The 20,891-nt window shown below is 39.1% G+C and overlaps 1 protein-coding gene and 1 pseudogene across 6 annotated transcripts in view; both read left to right on the forward strand.

The window, feature by feature from the left end:
- Positions 1 to 20,891, forward strand: part of MCF2 (MCF.2 cell line derived transforming sequence) — a 64,359-nt gene that overhangs the window by 22,347 nt on the left and 21,121 nt on the right. For 4 of the 6 annotated variants that reach the window (XM_060002453.1, XM_060002455.1, XM_060002456.1 and 1 more), the window contains 12 exons: positions 1,115 to 1,248; positions 1,555 to 1,669; positions 4,635 to 4,754; positions 6,510 to 6,701; positions 8,301 to 8,492; positions 9,788 to 9,959; positions 14,263 to 14,300; positions 15,566 to 15,654; positions 16,882 to 16,948; positions 17,592 to 17,707; positions 17,823 to 17,892; positions 19,706 to 19,798. In XM_060002453.1, coding sequence (XP_059858436.1) covers positions 1,115 to 1,248; positions 1,555 to 1,669; positions 4,635 to 4,754; positions 6,510 to 6,701; positions 8,301 to 8,492; positions 9,788 to 9,959; positions 14,263 to 14,300; positions 15,566 to 15,654; positions 16,882 to 16,948; positions 17,592 to 17,707; positions 17,823 to 17,892; positions 19,706 to 19,798 — 1,398 coding nt within the window. Of the gene's footprint in view, positions 1 to 1,114; positions 1,249 to 1,554; positions 1,670 to 4,634; positions 4,755 to 6,509; positions 6,702 to 8,300; positions 8,493 to 9,787; positions 9,960 to 11,468; positions 11,517 to 14,262; positions 14,301 to 15,565; positions 15,655 to 16,881; positions 16,949 to 17,591; positions 17,708 to 17,822; positions 17,893 to 19,705; positions 19,799 to 20,891 lie in introns of all 6 variants that reach the window. The other 2 variants (XM_060002452.1, XM_060002454.1) reach the window with 1 other exon arrangement.
- Positions 16,476 to 16,602, forward strand: LOC132419076 (U4 spliceosomal RNA; annotated as a pseudogene).

The following is a 20,891-nucleotide window of genomic DNA, read 5'->3' on the forward strand; positions in this document are numbered from 1 at the left end:
CTCCATTTATAGTTATTGTAAAATATTGGCTATATTCCCCATGCTGTATCCTTGTCGCTCATTTTATTTATTTATTTATTTATTTTTTGCTCATTTTATTCATAGTAGTTTGTACCTCTTAATTACCTACCCCTATTTTGCCCCTCCCCCCTGCCCTCTCCCCACTGGTAACCACTAGTTTGTTGTCTGTATGTGTGAGGCTGTTTCTTTTTTGCTATGTTCACTAGTTTGTTATACTTTTTAGATTCCACGTATAAGTGATATCATACAGTATTTGTCTTTCTTTGTCAGACTTACCTCACTTAGCATAATACCCTCCAGGTCCATCCATGTTGTTGCAAATGGCAAATTTCATTCTTTTTAATGGCTGAGTAATATTCCATTGTATATATACACCACATCTTCTTTATCCATTCACCTGTTGATGGATACTTAGGTTGTTTCCACATTAAATTGGAACTTTCTTTTTTTATTAATTAATTAATTAATTTATGGCTGTGTTGGGTCTTCGTTGCTGCGTGTGGGCTTTCTCTAGCTACAGGGAGCGGGGGCTACTCCTCGTTTTGGTGCGCGGGCTTCTCATTGCAGTGGCTTGTCTTTGTTGCAGTGCATGGGCTGTAGGTGCTCAGGCTTCAGTAGTTGTGGCACACGGGTTCAGGAGTTGTGGCTTGAGAGTGCAGGTTCAGTAATTGTGGTGCACGGGCTTAGTTGCTCCGCGGCATGTGGGATCTTCTGGGACCAGGGCTCGAACCCATGTGCCCTGCATTGGCAGGCGGATTCTTAACCACTGTGCCACCAGGGAAGTCCCTAAATTAGAACTTTCTACCTGTGACAGAAGGAGGCTACAAATCGAGCATGGGGTACTTCTGTCTGTAAAGATCTTATAAAATTAGTGATTGCAAATCCATCTCAATAGGCAGGGCTTCTTGGAGATCCTCACGGCTTTTGGATTCTGTGATAATGAGGTATTCCTTGATTTTTCACTTATGAAAGCAAAGGCCGTTCTAGAACTGCTGTTTCTATTCTGCATGCTGTTGCTGTATGCTTCCTTTTCCCCAGGTCATTCAGAATAGGTTCCCAGCAGGCTGATTCATCCTATTTTGCCTTTGTACAGAAGGATATTACAACTGTAACCAAAGAAGGAAAAATCCTGCTAACAAATCTGGAAGTGCCTGATGCCGAAGATGCTGTGAGTTCAAGACTTGAAAATCATCAGCAAATTTGTGGTGACTGGCAAACTATTAATAAGTGAGTAGTACTCTTTTGGGTTTAGAGTTACTTATTTTATACCTTTGAAAGGGAATTATACATTGTTGCTGCTACCTGTTAAGTGTGAAAGTATTCCTGGACCTCTGGGAATCTGAGAACTCCTTCCTGAGATGTCTCACAGAGCTTAGTTTGCTCAGAGAGAAGGTTCTGTGGACACTGATAGTCTCTACCTGGACCAAATGTCATGGGCTGTGACTTTGCCTATAATTCTTAACATCCAGACCAGGTTTATCTGCATACCTGCAACACAAATCGTTGTTTTAATTATGACTTTGCTTTGTTAAGATTGCTCACTCAAGTACATGATATGGAAATAGCTTTTGATGGATTTTGGGAAAAACACCAGCTAAAAATGGAGCAATATCTGCAACTCTGGAAGTTTGAGCAGGATTTTCAAGAGGTCAGTTAAAACTTTCCTTGATACAGTGTTTTTCATTATGCTGGAGGTTCTTGCTCCTTGATCATCAGAAACAGTCTTGCAAGGTGCCCATTTATACCCCCAGAGAGGTGAAAAGAGGCAAGTGTGAGTGAACCTTGACTTAGAATGAAGAAAACAGCTTCGAAAATGCCAAGACTTCTACTTCTCTGGCTTAAACTCATTTCTTATGAGAAAGCACTTAAGTCCTAACATAGATGACAGGGATAAAGTTGCTATCTACACTGATGTTTGATATTCAAATTTATTTTAGATACAAAATGCTTTTGGACTATGGGATAACTTTCCAAGGAAATAATACCAACTTCCTTCATGATTTTTTTTTTTTCCCTGGTATGCGGGCCTCTCACTGTTGTGGCCTCTCCCGTTGCGGAGCACAGGCTCCGGACGTGCAGGCTCAGCGGCCATGGATCACAGGCCTAACCGCTCCGTGGCATGTGGGATCTTCCCGGACCGGGGCACGAACCCATGTCCCCTGCATCAGCAGGCGTACTCTCAACCACTGCGCCACTAGGGAAGCCCCTTCATGATTTTTTAAATACCATATATCTATGCTGACCATATTTAATATAATCTAACGAAACATTTTTTTCTGATCCAGCAATTTATTTTCTATGAAAAGCCTGATGGATGAAATTAAATCATGTTTAATTATACATTATTTAAAAGGTTATAAGTATATTCTAGTTCCATCCTTCTGAAAAATCCATCCCATATGGATTTATTTTCTTCTTTTCTTTAATGGTCAGCATCCAAGCTTCTCCCAGTCTCTGTCATAGTATTTTCCCACAGATCCAAGGAAAACTCACTTCTTTCTCTTGCACGTGGTCAGCTTGTTCCCACCCATGAGTGGCTGACTCGTCTGGCAGAATCAGTTGGGGGAGCGGCACTGCGTTCTGAACCCAGGGCTCAGTTACTACCAGCCTTTTCCCTCCAGTGATTCAGATTTTGAAGTGCGTGCTCTCCAAGAAACCTTTCTTAAAGAGAGAATAGGTCAAATTGCTCTTGGGCCTTCCAGATTATTTGTGTCAGTCCCTCCTCCCCAACCAAACACATGCAAAAACAACACTCTTCCTGAATAGACCCATTGCGCCTCTACTTATATGTTAAGTAGAGGTCTATATTCTGTTTTGTTCAATGTGGGCCTGAGTTGCCTCCAGGTTAAATTCTTGCCCTGTGGTTATAGTCTGTTTCATGCAGTCATTGTTGCCTCCGATCAGTATTGCTGTTGTTTGTCTTGGATTGTAATCTCACTGACACGATCTGTCTCTCATAGTGACATGCAGATGGGTTCTGGCTTTTTAGGAATTAACTAAATAAAGGCTTAATTGGCAATTCAAACTTACAAGAAAAAATTGAATATTCTCAAACTTGAGATACTCTTGAAGGTACAGAATAGGAATATTTTCTTGCATAATCACAGTACAGCAATCAAATTTTGTACATTTACGAATAATGCAATAGTTTTCTAATTATCTGCCATCAGTATTCCGATTTTGTCAATTGACTCAATCATGCCATTTATATCATTTTCCCCCCTCAGCACAGGATCCAGTCTAGAGAGTCAGGTATTGCATTAAGTTGTCATGTGTCTTTAGTCTCCTTTAATCTATAACATTTCCATAGCCTTTCTTTGTCTTTTATGACACTGACATTTTGGAAAAATACAGTCATTTTTAAAATAAAATATTCACCATTTTGAGTTTGTCTGACATTGTCTCATGATTAGATTAATCTCCGCATGACCAGCAAGAATACTGCATAAGTGATGTTTCCTTTGGAGGGTATCACATCTGCAGGTAGATGAGGTCCATCTGCCCCTCATTGTTGGTAGGGGTTTTGATCACCCTGTCAGAGTGTTGTTGAATTTCTCCAGAGTATAGTTACTTTTTTCCCTCTTGCAACTAGTAGACAGTATGTGGGGAGAAAATTTAAAGCCATGCAAATATCTTGTTCCTCATCAAAAATTCCCCATCCAGTTTAGCATCAATTGATGATTCTTGCTTCAAAGTATGATGGTTGTGAAATGCTGATCTTCATATCTCAGTGTAGATATGTCATGGAGTTGTAACTGTTTCAGGCCCACCAATAGGAACAAGAGTACAAATCATTTTGAAGAAGCTAGAAAATTGTCTATCAAGAATACTGTCTGGGGGAGTTCCCTAGCATTCCAGTGGTTAGGACTCTGCGCTCTCACAGCTGAGGGCCCGGGTTCAATCCCTGGTTGGGGAACAAAGGTCCCACAAGCTGTGCAGTGTGGCCAAATAAATAAATAAATAAAGGGGGGTTTAAAAAAAAAAGAATGCTGTTTGGTGTTTATCTATTTATTGGGCTCATGGCTTCCTAGTTTTTAATTCATTACTGTTCTTAACTGTTTTGGTGTTTCCACCTGGCTGCTGTGTCCTTGTGACATGTCCAAACATTTTGATCACTTCTTTACTTCCTGGCATAAAGAGATGTTCTAAACTAATCTTATTCCTACTCTGCTTCAGCCCTGGAACCAGCCAATTTCCTGCAAAGCCCCACTTTCTTTTTCTGGGAAATGATATTAAAGACCAAGATCTGGGTGCTAGGTGTGCTCATTGCTACTGAAGGGTCTTTGTTTCTAGAACCATTCACCATAGAGCTAGGGAATATATATGCATGTATATACACGTATATATACTTCCATACCTGTCCATATACACATGCCCTTACATGTACATAGTGATCTTTTATAAATCATCAGTACACACTGATGTCTAGCAGGTTAAATTTTAACAGATTAAATTGATTTCTGTGAATAAAATAACTGAAGACATTTTCCATATGTGCGATTTTTCCATATTGATGTTCTTAATTACTAGCATTTACTACAAAACTTGATTATTAAGGGAAAATGCTTAATAATTTATATGCTTTTAAGACTTTTTCTCCCCCTTATTTTTAGCTCGTGAGTGAAGCTGAACTTCTTTTAAACCAACAAGCAGAGTTGGCAGATGTAACAGGGAATATAGCTCAAGTAAAACAAAAAATTAAAAAGTTGGAAAACTTAGATGAAAATTCTCAGGTAAGATTACATTTTAGATGTTCTCTATATTTATGGGGTATAATAGTCACATTTTGATGTTTTTTAGTAATATAAACCCTTATTATAATTAATCTCTCATAGCAACAATCTGTATAATTGGTTCAGTAATATTCTATATTCTGTTTTGTTCAATGTGGGCCTGAGTTGACTCTGCAGTTATGTTATGTAGTTGTAACTGTTGCAGGCCCACCAATAGGAACAAGAGCATAAATCATTTTGAAGAAGCTAGAAAATTGTCTATCAAGAATGCTAAACGCGGGCTTCCCTGGTGGTGCAGTGGTTGAGAGTCTGCCTGCCGATGCAGGGGACATGGGTTCATGCCCCGGTCCGGGAAGATCCCACATGCCACGGAGCGGTTGGGCCCGTGAGTCATGGCCACTGAGCCTGCGCGTCCGGAGCCTGTGCTCTGCAACGGGAGAGGCCACAGCAGTGATAGGCCCGCGAACCGCAAAAAAAAAAAAAAAAAAAAGAATGCTATTTGGTATTTGAAAATGATGGAAACATAACAATATAATTCCTTAAATAACCATCATTTGATATATGCAACTGAACCAAACATAGATTCATACAGATAGATCTACTTAGCCTTACCAGTTGTCCTCATCTATACATTGGGGATGTAATGACCTACTTTTCAGAGTGATTGTGAGGATTTATTTAGATGCTGTAGATAAAACACTTAGCACAGTGCCTGGGATATATGGATATATAGTAAGTACCCACAAGAGCCAGCTATCATTGTTCTGCTGGTCTTAAAGCTTGGACTCATGGCTCTAATACTCAGCACATTCTAGCCTTGCTCTCCTGTCTCGTATGTGAGAGTAAGGCCATTGTTTTTAAGGTGTGTTCTCAGCAAACAAATAGATTTATGGGTGTACCACAAGCATCTAAAAACCAAAATTGAGAGGCAGCAGTTGTGGTGCCTAGTTCTGAAATTGTGCTTGTAGATCTTTGTGATCATGGGGCAACTTACAAATCTTTATGGTATAGGAGAAAGAGAAGGCAAACTGGCTTGCAAACTAGGGAGCTTTGAATTTTTTGTTTGGTTTTGTTTTGTTTGTTTTCATTTTGTTTTGTTGTGTTTTGAATAAGTTTTAGTTTTAATTGTGGTAAAAGACACACAACATAAAATTTACCATCTCCACCATTTTGAAGTGTACAGTTCCTTGAGTGTATTCACGTTGTTGTATAACAGATCTCCAGAACTTTTTCATCTTGCGCTATACTGGGTGGGGCTGGGGGACGGTCAGTAGTTGATAGAGTAGAGACTAGGCTGCTGAGATCCCTTTTGACAGGGAAACCCTGTGACGGTCACTTCATGTGTGTAAAGTACTCAGGTAGATGCTGACTAGACCTAATGGGATTTCCAAGACTGAAATGATATGAAATCCCTTAGCTTTCACTTGGCTTTTGTGTACCTCATTTGATATATGCGGTTCTGTTCTAAATCTGTACATACCAAGAGGAACAAATCTAATCCACATTCTGGGCAGGCTGGTTAATTTTCTGTTTCTGTGACCAGAAGTGCATGAGCTTCTGATGACATCACTGCTGTAACTAGTGACTGTAACTGGAGGCTTTTTTTGCAGCCAGCAGAAGTATGACAACAAACTGTATATTTGGCAATATATGTCTCTGGTTCGACCATTTATGCTTGTTTAATTGCATTCTTTTCTCCCCCTCTATTCAGAAAGAGATCATGCAGTTTTTGTTTCCCTTCTTTCTTAAAATCAGGACCTGTTAGCAAAGGCCCAGTTCGTGATACTACATGGACACAGGCTCGCAGCAAGTCACCATTACGCCCTGGATTTGATCTGCCAGAGGTGCAATGAGCTACGTTACCTTTCTGATATTTTGGTGAATGAGATCAAAACCAAACGGATACAGCTCAGCAGGACCTTTAAAATGCATAAAATCCTACAGCAGGTAATGTCATAGGACATGGTGCATTTCTGAAAGAGAAGATACTTTTTTTTTCCCCCGGGTCCTTCTCAGAGGCTATGGGGCTAAGGTCTGGTATAGCTTTGGAATTAAATTTGTAAGAAGTCTGAAGGACTGAGTTTGATTATGCTTGTTTACTCCGTCTACTTTGCAGTATTCAGAGCAGGTCCAGTATTGTACGAATTTTGGCCTCTGTTCTGAATATTGACGTGGTGGTGGCAGTGGCTTCCTCTATTTTGGGTCCATCTCTGTAGCCTCTGCCCTGGTGATAGTTTGCAATCAGAACACTTAAAAAAGCCCTGGGGGCATTTTGCTAAAGCCTGACACTCATTCCACATTTCATAGTTACAGCAATAACAAATTAAACAGTGATTGGAAACTATTCCTCCATGGCTTGTGGGTCTGACCCCTTTGATGATTAGGCGGTGAAGAGAAGTTGTGATCATGGCAGTGGAATGTAAAATAGGGGTGTCACTTATAGGCATCGGATCTGAATGTGAGCATTCTAATCTGTACATCTCCTTCTCTGGCAAGGAAACTTTTATCCTTGTCCTTGGCAATCATTATGCACTTATATTACACTTGATATTTTGCGAGGAGTTTCATATTTCAATTATTGATTTTGGGAAAATAACGTGCAGCTGAAGTGCTGGTGTTGAGAGAATGGTCAGACACCTGCTGCAGAATGAATTCCTCATTATGAAATGAGTACAGCACTTCCCACACTTGGCTGGGTGTCAGAAATACCTGTGGAGACACAGAGACTTGTGGTTGCCAAGGCGGAGGGGGGGTGAGGGAGGGATGGAGTGGAAGTTTCAGATTAGCAGATGCAAACTATTACATATAGGATGGATAAACAACAAGCCCCTACTGTATAGCACAGGGAACTATATTCAATATCCTGTAATAAACCATAATGGAAAAGAATATGAAAAAGAATGTATGTATATGTATAACTGAATCACATTGCTGTACAGCAGAAATTAACACAACATTATAAATCAACTATACTTCAATTAAAAAGAAAGAAGAGGGGGGCTTCCCGGGTGGCGCAGTGGTTGAGAGTCCGCCTGCCGATGCAGGGGACGCGGGTTCATGCCCTGGTCCGGGAAGATCCCACATGCCGCGGAGCAACTAAGCCTGTGCACCACAACTGCTGAGCCCGCGTGCCACAACTACTGAAGCCCACGCGCCTAGAGGCCGTGCTGTGCAACAAGAGAAGCCACTGCAATGAGAAACCCACGCACCGTAACGAAAAAGAGCAGCCCCCATTCGCTGCAACCAGAGAAAGCCCGTGCACAGCAATGAAGACAACACAGCCAAAAATAAACAAATAAATAAATAAAATTTAAAAAAAGAAGTACCTGTGGAATGCTGTAAAAATATAAATGCCTGGCTTACAGCCCAGAGCTACTGAATCAGAATTTCTGGGGGTAGAAACCGGATATCTTTTTTTTTTTTTTAACAGCTCTGAAAACAACTCTGATTCACAGAAGCCAGAGCTGATAAACACTCTCCTAAGGGACAAACATATTTCTTCTTTATTCATTCATGGTTTGTGCATGTGTGTGATTTGCTCACCAGGCTCACCAGTGCTGTGATGAAGGAGAGTGCCTTCTGGCTAATCAAGAAATAAATAAGTTTCAGTCTAAGAAAGATGCTCAGAGAGCCCTCCAAGACATGGAAACTTTTCTTGAAATGGCTGCACCCTTTATAAATTATGATCCTGAAGCCCTGCAGTATGAATTTGATATGATTTTATCCCCTGAGCTCAAGGTAAGAGGCTTTTGGGGGCAAGTAAACAAACTTTAAAAAACTATAATTACATTAGTGTTGATAAGAGTTTTACTGCTTCACAGGTAACTTTATATCACGTTGCAATGACACAGTTCTCTTAAGGATTAGGGGTTGTATCAGGGCCACTGTTAGGCGTCAAAGAATCCAAAGGCTTATGTTTGCCTTGTAATGAAGAGTAATTTCCTTTCTGAATTCTGACTGCAGTATTTTTAATTTTTTAATTTATTGTTTATTTTTATTTTTTTGGCCACACCACGCGGCACGCAGGATCTTAGTTCCCCGACCAGGGATCGAACCCGTGCCCCCTGCAGTGCAAGCGCAGAGTCTTAACCACTGGACCGCCAGGGAAGTCCCATGACTGCCTTATTTTTCAACTCTTTTCACATACTAGGAGCTCTCACATACATTTTCTTGTGCATCCTTGGACTAAGGCCCAAAACTGTCCTAGAATATTGGACCCATATCAAGAACACTCTACCCAAAACATCTTTCCTTCGTGCTGCAGTGACTACCAGCAGATGCTCTGGGGACACAGATCTGGCTTTCCTACTCAGTTTGAGGATGAAGAGATGAGGGAAGGATCTGTGTCTTCTTGGGGAAGGGGGAGCAGCAGAGGCTGGTGTTGGCAGGGTAGAGAGCTATAGGTTAGTTCAGCACCACCCTGTTGCAGCTGCCATGAAGCCCTGTCTCCACATTGTGGATAAGAGCATTTGTGATGCTATTTGCTGCTAAAATGTCTCATTGACCCTTAAGTTTGGAGCAGTATCTAAATCCATTCTTAGCTGCAGATCTGAGGGGAATACTCCAGAAGATCACAAACATGGCGATAACCAAGTGATTCTCTAGCTGCCTCAAATCATCAGTGGCTCTGAGGAACCTTTTACGACATGGTGAACTATAGAATGTCCTGCAGGCTAAAATATAACAAACTACCGTGATAATGCTTAACCTGGTGGCTTTCTCGTACCAAACACGCCTTCTTTTCAGGCCTTGATCCCCTTTCACCCAATGAAGGGTAAATCACTTTATGCAGTGACCTATTTCATGACTGCTTGATAAATTTCTTCTTCAAGTTGTTTTGGCTGAGACCTTCTGGTTTTATAACCATGTGAAATAATGCATTAATCTGTTTCCCATTACTTTCCTAAATTTCTTCTAGTTATATATTAAACTCTATATTAATTTTTTATCTGTCTGAGTCTGAGAAATGTAATAGGATTTGTAATGACCCCCATTTCAGAAACTATTTCATAGAATTCTTATGCAACCTGCAGGTTCAAATGCAGACCATACAACTCAAGCTTGAAAACCTCCGAAGTATATTTGAGAACCAACAAGCCGGTTTCAGAAACCTGACTGATAAGCACGTGAGGCCAATTCCATCTGTAGTACCTGCTTCTGACAGTTTGATCAGATCTAGAGAACCATTTTTTTCACCTGAACAAGGTAGAGTATCTTACATTCCCCTTTTCTATCTCTTCTTTCCCTGCTATTGTTTACTTTGTTACTCTTGATGTAAATACTGAACTCATTCTTCAGTCCCGAGAAACTGAAATTTTATTTTTAGCATCCTTGGTCATGTACAGATTACATTGCACAAGGCAGGAGTTGTGATAGAGATTATCGTACAATAATTAAACATAGTAGTAGTATAGTATAGTACAGGATGGTGCACATCTGGACTGAATTGCCCAGTGTTGCAATGAATATGAACATTATACTAGCATCAAACTCACCCTTTTCTTCAGCAGGTAGAGGAAAGCATATGAAACTGGTATATACACGCATGTATTTGCCACTTCTTGGGATAAACTATCACTTGGTTCTTATTAGCTTCTAGTAAGTGAATGATAAGCTAGATAGATAGATAATCGAATGAATTGCCTTTTCTAAATGGGCACAGGTAAATTGAGTAGTTTCACTGGTAATTAACTGTTACAAAGTTCGTTTACTCGTTTTAATCTTTGTAGAGTAGTGTTAAACATGTAATATCCATTTCTGTTTTCTACGTTCTATGGGATAAAAAAATTATCCTCACTGTGATGTTGAGCTACTGTGGAAATAAGATGACTATTGCCCCAAGGTTTTTCTTGAGCTGCCTCTGGGGCCTCTTAGGGGAAAGAAATTTGGCCTTTGGGGCCCTAAGTTAGTTGAGTGGGTGAACATGGGACTAAATTCGGTCTCTTTGATCTGAGAGAATCAGAGACTTCATTAATGATGGGAACTGCTTTGAAAATCAGAGAAAGCCTGAGCCAGGCATAATGAATATAAAAATCCAGCTCAGCCCCAGCATGGATCAGATTAAAACGAGGTGATGAAAGCAGATAACTAGGCTAAGATGATGAAAGTTATATAGTTAATAGTTATTAAATATAAAAATATACTCACAAGTCAAACCATGAACAATGCCATAAATAAATTATACTAAGAAGATACTGGGAAAAAGAATAAAAAGAACAAACAACCAATAGGGCATAAAAACCAACAGCTATGAGAATAAAAATAGAATAGGTTGATATTCCTGAACAGAAGACAGAGCTCAGATTTCTGGCTCCATTCATGGGTTATGTGACCTTGGGCAGTTCACTTAACCTCCTTTGTTGGTTTTGCCTTGGTTTCCTTGTCTGTAAAATAGGAGCAATAATACCTACCGATTTCAAAGTGTTGTTGTGAAGACAAAGTGGAAAAAAATTGTAGAATATAAAAAAATACTCAATAAACTAGACTATTCTTTCCCTCATGACTAAGGCCTCTTGCTTTATGGTCTTCCAAAAGCTCAACTCCTCTGAAGGCGTTCCGAAAGCGGCATGCCTCAGGTTGAGAAATAGAGCTCTGAAAAGACTGCCTAAGACCCACTCAAGGCCTTAGTCACTAAAAGTACATTTTGTTTTGTGTTGTTTCATTTTTTTTCTTTCTGATATTCTTATTTAATGGCGTTACACTTTCTTTCTGCAGTGGGAGTTGGATACTCTTTCTTTCAAGCATGTAAACTTTTTTCAAAAGGTACCCATCTTTATTACTTTTCATCAGTACATTTTCTGAGTTTGTGTACGTGTGAAAAACCAGTTTGGCATCTAAAACCAGCAGCAGTTCATTCTTGCATTCTGCCTAGGATTAACTTTCTCCTTTTTTTCATAATAAGCATCCATTATTCTCTCAGTACTAAAATTACCTTGGAAAAAAACTATATAAAAAGTAGATTATTCCCTTTCATCAAATGACCACTCATAAGATGAAAACAATTGGCCATGTTAAAATAAATCAAGCTTGCTTTCATTGTAGAGACTCTCTGTCACCCAGAATAAAACTATTTGTTGGGAGTAGCTTGAATTTGCCTCGGTTTAGAACTGCCTAATGTATTTATAAGGAAGAAGGCAGCTTACTGAATAAATGACATGGATGGATAAATGATTTTATCTGTTATCCATCATGGTTTCTAAATTAAATCAGAGCATTATTTATGCTACAAACACTGTTCATTTTACCTAATTGGTCTGTGAGTAGTGGGGATTCTAACAATCAGTTCCAAATAACTCTTCAAGACTTTTAATTGCTAAGCCAAATATATAAGATTTGGTAAAAAAAAAAAAAGATTTGGTCAAATCAAGGCATAAGTGCTAATTTTTTATAAAATAAGTCAAACTGTTTTTTTGTTGTTTTTGTTTGTTTATTTTCATTAATTTGCATCAAATAGAATCTTGTATCTAACACAGTGCCTGGCACCTAGCAAGGTGTGGTAACTATTTGCTGAATTAACATTTCATACAGAGGGAAGTTATGGAAGAACATTGTGTCTAGATCTTTCTCCTAAACTTCAGAGTCTCCGCTTCCAATTTGCCTCCTTGAATTTCCTACCGGCAGCTCAGTCTCAGCGAACCCCAAAACGGATGCCATTTCTCCTGCTCCCCTTTCTCACTCATTCCTGACCTCTAATCAGTCCAAAAGACCCACTTGTTTCCATCCGCCCTGCTAGCCCTCACTGCCACTGCCGGAATCCAGCCTAACAACCATCTGTTGCCTTGGCAACTACAACAGTCTCCCTGTTTCCCACTTTCTTTTCTTAAATGCCCCTAGTTGTCTTGCCTTTTGGACTTTACACCTACTGTTCTCTCCTACTCTGCCATCAGATTTCCTATCTCTAGGCCTCTTCCTTCAGGTAAGCTTTTCCTTCCTGCCTCTCCTCCTCCCCTGCACCCCAGTTCGGTCAGGTGTTCATGCCATGGCATAAAAAGCCCCTCTTCATTTCTTCTCAGCTTTAGCGTCATTGCCTGTTTCCTGTCTCTCTTGCTAGACCGTAAGCTCTGTCAGAGCAGGGACTGTGTGCAGTTCACGTTTGTATGCCCAGCACCAGACACAAAGCTTAGCAGAGAGTATAGGTGCTTAAGAATTATATATATATATGTATATATATATATATATGTATATATATATACATATATATATATAGTCATATTGTTAAAAGAATGAATACATCTACCTTGCTTTTCAGAAAAAGGTGCATTCTTCATAAGTTGTGTATATATTCCTTTTTCATCTCTTAATGTATTTGCAAAGAATTAATTAGTAAAGCTAATAAGTAAAGCTCCCTAAGTTTCCTTTAAAAGTATCTTTGGATGTCTGTATATCAAGTTTCTTTAAAGTGATGGGTATCAGTATTTATTGAGAAATTGATTTTATATGGTAATTGCCACTAAGTCTAATTTATATTTATCTATTTACATATATATCGTGTAAAGGTAAATATTCCCATATAGAATATATTTTTAAGTAAATGAAAGTGAAGGATAAGATTTAGAGAACTTAACAACAGAGTCTTTCCCTGAGCGGGCCTTGTCATGGCTCCCACCGAGGAGGAAAGGACAAAAAGTCTATTCCTTCCAGCAGCCCTGAGAATTAGGAGCCTAAACGGCCTTGTCTTTTTTTTTTTTTTTTTGCGGTACGCGGGCCTCTCACTGCTGTGGCCTCTCCCGTTGTGGAGCACAGGCTCCGGACGCGCAGGCTCAGCGGCCATGGCTCACGGGCCCAGCCTCTCCGCGGCATGTGGGATCTTCCCAGACCGGGGCACGAACCCGTGTCCCCTGCATCGGCAGGTGGACTCTCAACCACTGCGCCACCAGGGAAGCCCAGAAATGTTTTATATAGTGGTTAGAAACACGGATTCTGATAGTAGACTTTATGGATTTGGGTACCACTTTTGCTTCTTGGACAAGATATTAAGCTTAGTCACCTATAAAATGGGGATAGAAGTAGTACTTATTGCTCAGGGTCGATTTGAGGGTTAAAAAAGAAAATGCACGTGTAGGGCTTAGAATAGTGCCTGGCATGTAGTAAGTGCCAAATAAATGTCAGAGGCTATAATTGTTAGTTAAATTGAGATTTTTTTTCCGAAATTCTTTTTGATTCAGTTAATCAGTGAGCTACCATCTGATTAAATGCTTATGTTATCGGAATGAACACTAAACCTGCGAATAATCATGGGTACTAACACCTAGCTTCGTGCTTGCTCGGCAATCCAGCAAATGTTTGATGAATGAGAGAATGGGTGAATACATAGCAAAACATGCTCTGTAAGAAGTTGAAATCATATAGATAAGTCTAACTAATCATCTGTTATGTATAGTGTGATTTAAAAGTACTAATATAAACATGATGGAACATTAATGTCTCTGTAACACACATGCACGTATTTTTATGAAAAGTGTTGATTTTAATTCTCGTTTGAAATTCTTCTTTCATATTTCTCTACCAGGGAGGAAGACTTGGAGACAAAATCAGAGCAACATAAAAGTAAATATCATTAATTAATTCAAAGTTGGCCTTATTGCTGTAGTTGCAGAATTGGGATAGGGACTAAAACCATATTTTTTCATTCACTAAACCAATATTGTGCATTTGAAAGCCAACTTCATCGAAAAGAAAAAGCTGCTGTTGCGTTGTGTCTAATTGCAGTACTGGCGTAGCCCCAGATATATGAGCAGTTTCTCAGGTCTTGGCTGAAGTTCAGAATAATTGCTGTAGAACATCTCACATAAGTTCCAGCTTCTCATTCCTGCCCCCACCTCAATTCACCTAAACAATTGTTGCATCTTCTTACAAAAGGAGATTTCTTTCCTAAGTGATTCCAGTCCTACAAGTACGAAACATGGACAAAGGACAGATTCTAATGGACCATCCCCTTGGCTCAAAACAGACATCTATCCATTTCTTGATAGATTTAAGATTCCTTCTCAGTTAGCCATGATATTCTGGTATCTGCAGAGAGTAGCCTCCTCAAAACTGCAGCACCCTACGTTTTCTTTGTGTGTTCTTTTTTAAAAATAATTAATTAATTAATTTTGGGCTGCATTGGGTCTTCGTTGCTGTGCGCGGGCTTTCTCTAGTTGCGGCGAGCGGGGGCTACTCGTTGTTGCGGTGTGAAGGCTTCTCATTGTAGTGGCTGCTCTTGCTGCGGAGCACGGGCTCTAGGCGCGCCGGCTTCAGTAGTTGCAGCACGTGGGCTCAGTAGTTGTGGCTCACGGGCTCTAGAGTGCAGGCTCAGTAGCTGTGGCGTGCGGGCTTAGTTGCTCCGAGGCACGTGGGACCTTCCCGGACCAGAGATTGAACCCGTATCCCCTGCATTGGCAGGCGGATTCTTAACCACTGCACCACCAGGGAAATCCCGGCATGTGGGATCTTAGTTCCTCAACCAGGGATCGAACCTGTGCCCCCTGCAGTGGAAACACGGAGTCTTAGCCACTGGACCGCCAGGGATGTCCCAGTACAATCAACTTTTTATGAATTAACCTCATTTTCCCGAAGTGCCAAAGAAATGAAACATTACTTAACATATAAAGTAAATGGTAATGAATATCTTAAATCTGTCCTCTTAGGCAACTAAAATAATTTTTTTAACTAGTACATATCAAAGTTATTTCTGAAAAAAATCATACTCATAGTGTTACTTTTCAGTTTATCTATACAGTTAGAACGTAGAAAACTTAATTTGAGCTAGAGTTCCATGAAAAAGAACTATACCTACGTAGATGCTAATTTCACTTTTATTTTCATTTCAGATTGAAGTGGTGCATGATTGTCAGGAGAAGAGAAGTTCTGCTCAGTCCTCCAGTTTGGACAATGACAATAGCCTGGATATTTTAAAGAAGTATCTTTTATTTATTAACATACACCCATATATATACATCTACCAGTAGGAGGCTCTGATTCAGTGTTCAAGGCAAATGTGCTTAGAATTTTGAGTTCACAGAATGGGGTTCTACTGGATGTGATGAGAAGTATACTAGAGAAGGTGTCAGAAGTCCTGGATTTAGGCCTGGCCAACCTATATTCTGTTTATGTGACTTGAAAATTAACCAGATCTTTTCAGAATCTTAGTCTCCTCTTTTATGAAAGAGGCGAGAGTGAATGGGTCAGTGTTTCAAAAACTACAAAGGATTATGTAGATATACAATGTGATTTTATAGGTGCTAATAAAAATCATTGTTTTGTTCACTTTTATATTATTATGTTAATATTCCACACATATGAATATTCACATTTTAAACTTTATATCACAGACTTTTGAGTAAGTAACCCGTATTTTGGAGCAAGTTATGTATATAGTCAAAGATTGTTAAATGTTAATTCTTAGAAGTGTAAAAATTTAAAAGAAGCCAAGGATAGAAGTTAAATTAAATGGGTAACTTATATTGGGGAGTGAGGAAATAAATTTTAAATATGATGTCAATTAGAAATCACATTGGAAGGAAAATGTATTTTATTTTAAAAAGACAGTAAAAAGATTACTACAGAAACTTAAGTATGATCTATATTTGAGAAAACCAGTATAATCATGTCTTGGAGAATTTCAGAACATTACTGGGAAAAAAAGGAAAAATTGTGCCGAAAATGCTAATATTATTTTTTTCTGAGCAAGAGAGAGGGAACTATAGCGCAGAAACTGTGCTGTTCAGAAAAGTATTCCCAGCTTTTGCGCAGTGGCTGTATCATAGCCAATGAGGTTCATTCGAGGCGCGATTATTGCTAATTGAAAAAAGTATTCCCCAGATTTTTAGGAATAGATTTTGTGAATTTTTAGTAAATGATTCTTAAGCTTAGTGAGTTAGAAATAAGATGGGGTTTTTTTCTCTTTAAAAATAACTCCTGAGCCCCACTCCTCTTTTTTAAAAAAAATTTTTAAGAGTCTTGTGCGTAGTACTTACTCTAGAAGCCATAGAATTAATTTTATATTTTGATGATAAAACCAAACCATTGGTAGTTCCCCTGCATTATTAATTTTCATCTTTGACAATTTATAATGATAATAAGTGAAATGTTGCAATACAATTCTAAAGCCATAAAATAACTGACAAACGTGGTCCTTTCATTTTAGCCACGTCCTAAATGAGCTGGTACAGACAGAGAAGGTGTATGTTCGGGAACTATTTGCTGTTTTGTTGGTAAGGGACTCAGATCGTATTTTCCTGTCTTTTAGGAAGTGCTTCGGGCAGACTTCTCTTTTTGTCTCCTTCCTTGATTGTTAAATGTGCATATTCAGGTTCTCCCTCAGCAGTGAGAATTGTGGGTTCAGAATTTGTTACAGAACAGATAAGCTGTTCCCTTAGGAATGCAGCAGATTGTTATCATTATTCCCAGGGTGCTCTTTAGAGATTGTGATGTAAAGCGTTAAGTATGGGAGAAAAACATTCTCTTGATACAAATGTCATAATATTAATTTGGTCTGAAAAAAACTAAACAATTATTGCCTGTTTAAGGAGAAGTTAATGACCTGTAATATCATTTTTCATACCTGGTTTCTATTTTGTCTCTATTTTGTTTTCCTATAAGCTACCCTGAAGGCCAAAGAGCTGTCACTTTATTCTACCCATTGAGTAGAAAACCTTGACTTCCTTGTTCTACTATCTAAAATAATAATAATAATAATAGTGGATAACTTTGGGAACTAGAAAATTTGAATGTTAAAATTTAAACAACTTTACCCATTAATCCCATATATGTTCTGCTATACCTATATCTTTGGTGGCCCAATCAAATGTTGATGTAAATATTTTTTAAATGAATAAATGTATTTATTTTGGGTAGGGCTATAGAGAGGAGATGGATAATCCAGAGATGTTTGACCTTATACCACCTCTCCTGAGAAATAAAAAGGATGTTCTGTTTGGAAATATGGCAGAAATATATGAATTCCATAGCAAGTATGTAATTGCTGAATTGAATTTTCTTTTTCGTGATTTTTATTTAAAAGGTTATTGATCAATTTAGCGTATTTCACACAAAATCATATCATTTTTCTCTTTGAAATTTTTACAGCATTTTCATGAGCAGTCTGGAAGATTGCGTTGTTGCTCCAGAAAGAGTGGGACCTTGTTTCCTGGAAAGGGTTAGTTCAATGATTATTTCAAAATAGATAAATATAGGCCACCAAAAGAGCAGGTCATTTTACAGATTTAGAGACAAGGTAGGCATTATTTTTTATGTCTTTATGTTTTTGGAGGAAACACATCACTCCAGCAAGTATTTGAGGCTAAACCAAGTTTTGTTACAGGAATGGGGTATTCGAACGTGCAAATGGCCATTGTATTCTGTGGTATCAAATGCTACAATGGCTCAGCTTGTGTCCACTGACCCCTGGGTGATCCCAGGAGTCCAAGGACCATCCTGGCTGTGAAGATGGGAGATTTGGGATCATCTCAGCACAACCATTCTTGGCTTGGTTAATTTTTAGCCTAAGAGATGCCTTGATATTCCCCTCTAATACATGTGAAGTCTTTGAATCAAATGGAGTCTGGCTTTCAGACACCAAGGCATCTATCACAGGAACTTTGCAAAATGGGGAGCTGTGTGTTCCTTTTATTCTACAAGATCATTCAGGGAGGCTCATTTCTCTACGTCCTAAGAGTGTACTTAGTACAATTGACTTCCCAGGCTTTGTAATCATACTCTCTTCCATTAGAGTTTTCTCTCACAATGTTCTCTGCTTATCTAGTTCCTCCTCTTCTTGAAAGATCAGTTTTGTCTTGCTTTGAGAGTCAGTTTGATAGAGGTGATCACTGAAAGCTTCCAAGGAGATATCTTGTCTCAGAAAGCGTTTATGGCGTGAGAAAATAATAAGGATAAGGCAGAACCTTTCTCAACATATCCAAACTTCAAACGCGTTTAAACCATGGCCAAATTCCTCCCCAACTTCCCTAAGCAACAACAACCTCTCTTTCCTTTGAACTGTAGTACTTAATGTCTGTGCTACTCATTGGGAATTTTACATTACTACGCATCTTTACACATATTCATGAAATCTGCTCCAACTAGATGGAAAGCTCATTGAGGCAGGGTCCATATCCCATGTATTTTTGTATCTCTAATAAGGTCAGCATGGTTCTTGGCAATCAGTAGGGGTTTAATAAGTGCCTGTTGGTCTGTTCATTCATTCAACAGCCATCTACTGAATACCTACTCTGTGCCAAGCACTTTACTAGGCAATGCGGAATACCAAGACCATCCGCATAGAAAGACAGGGAATCCATTGTGTACAGTGTGAGATGTGGTATATTAGAGATATACAAAGGGTCCTATAGGAGCCAAGAAGAGGTGCATCTGATATTGACTGGAGGTATAAATGATGGTTGTGTAGAAGAGATGACTCATGAGATGAATGCTAATGAGTGAGTAGGAGGTAGCCCATTACATGTGGGTCAAATAAAGATGATTCCAGGGAGAGAGAATAGCATGGGCAGATGCCTCGCAGTGTTATGGTACAATGATGATGCTCCGAGGGACCAAAGGCCTCGGGAGTTACTATAAGTTCATTCACTAGGGAGTCGAGAGACTGAAAGCATAGAAGGAGCATATTTCTTGGTATCCTGTTACCTCATAGTAATGAAAAAAGTAGTCTGTTTTCATAGTTCATTCAAAGAAGACTTTTCTGCCTCTGACTTTTCTTTTCTCCCTCTAACTCTTAAACTTGGTAAATGGAAGTTATGAAATTCCTTGGATAATTATGTGTCCCTGTACCTGGTCTGATGGGCATGCTGTTCTTGGAATATAAAAAGGGCTTCTGACCAGCTGCCAGTGTGACAGGCCCTTTAGGCCACATTCCCTGTGATGCTTGGCCATACTAACCCTTGCTCAGGCTTCCTTGATAAGAAAAGTACATGCTCACAAATTGCTAATACCCCTGAATTTTCTTTTTATCACAGAAAGATGATTTTCAAATGTATGCAAAATATTGTCAGAATAAGCCCAAGTCAGAGGCAATTTGGAAGAAGTATTCAGAATGCGCCTTTTTCCAGGTATAGTAATTGTTCAGGTATTGGATGTACTCTCTGTGGAAGATACTGGGATATTTCTTATTTATAAATTCATTTTCTGCTTTAAGTAAGTTTTATATATATATATATATATATATATATATATATATAAAAGAGCGGTTTGACCCACCCCCAAATATGCATACATGCGCACAAACATATATGCTGCTCCCCAGAGGCAACTATTTTCTGCTCTTTTAGCTACTTCTTTCGGTATTTACCTCCATACCTCCAAATATCATACTCATGTTGCTGCTTCCCATGATGGAAGATGAGGATTTAGCTTTCTTTCATTGTTCTTGGCTCCCCCACCCACACACACACCTTTTCCTCCAAATAGTCCAATCTAGTTACGTTGTGTAACTCTGGTTAGATTGATATACAGTGTTAAATTATTAAGACTATGTAATTTCTGTGCTCAGGTGAATAATGTGGAATAAGACGGTTGCTTTTCCTTCCTTATTATTTTTCTTACAAGTGTCTTTTTTACTCACTTAATTTTCTAGGTACTTATCCCTATTCTACCCCAAACTCTCCCAGTTGTGAGAGTTACATCAATCTCTTCTTAGTACATTTAAACATTATATTTTCTCTGAATTTCATCTTGAAAACACCTCCCCTGGAGTCTTCTGACCTGCTCATCTAGACTCACTAAGCCCGTTGTGCAGCTGCCGTCTTGGAATGTTGGTGAATATCAATTTCGGGGAGTCTGTTCACGTGTCTCTTGCCCAGGCTCTCCCGTTTCCTAGGTGCCATATCTGTCTCTTCCTTGTTTTATTAACTTGTTCAGCGAAATACATCCTCCAGTAGCTTTACTGAGAAAGTGTGCATGATAGGTAAATGTTTCTGAGAGCGCGCATGTCTGCGAATGTCTTTATTCTACCCTAACACTTGATTGCTAGCTTGACTGGGTATAGAGTTCTATGTAAGAAATAATTTTCCTCACAATTTTGAAGGTATTTGCTCCATTGTTTTCTAGTTTCCAGTGTTGCTGTTAAGAAATCTTATGCCAGTTTGATTTTTGTTCCTTTGCATGTGGCCTAGTTTTGTCCTCTCTATGAAAGCTTATGGGAGC

This window comes from Delphinus delphis, chromosome X (assembly GCF_949987515.2).
Source record: "Delphinus delphis chromosome X, mDelDel1.2, whole genome shotgun sequence".
Classification (NCBI taxonomy): domain Eukaryota; kingdom Metazoa; phylum Chordata; class Mammalia; order Artiodactyla; family Delphinidae; genus Delphinus; species Delphinus delphis.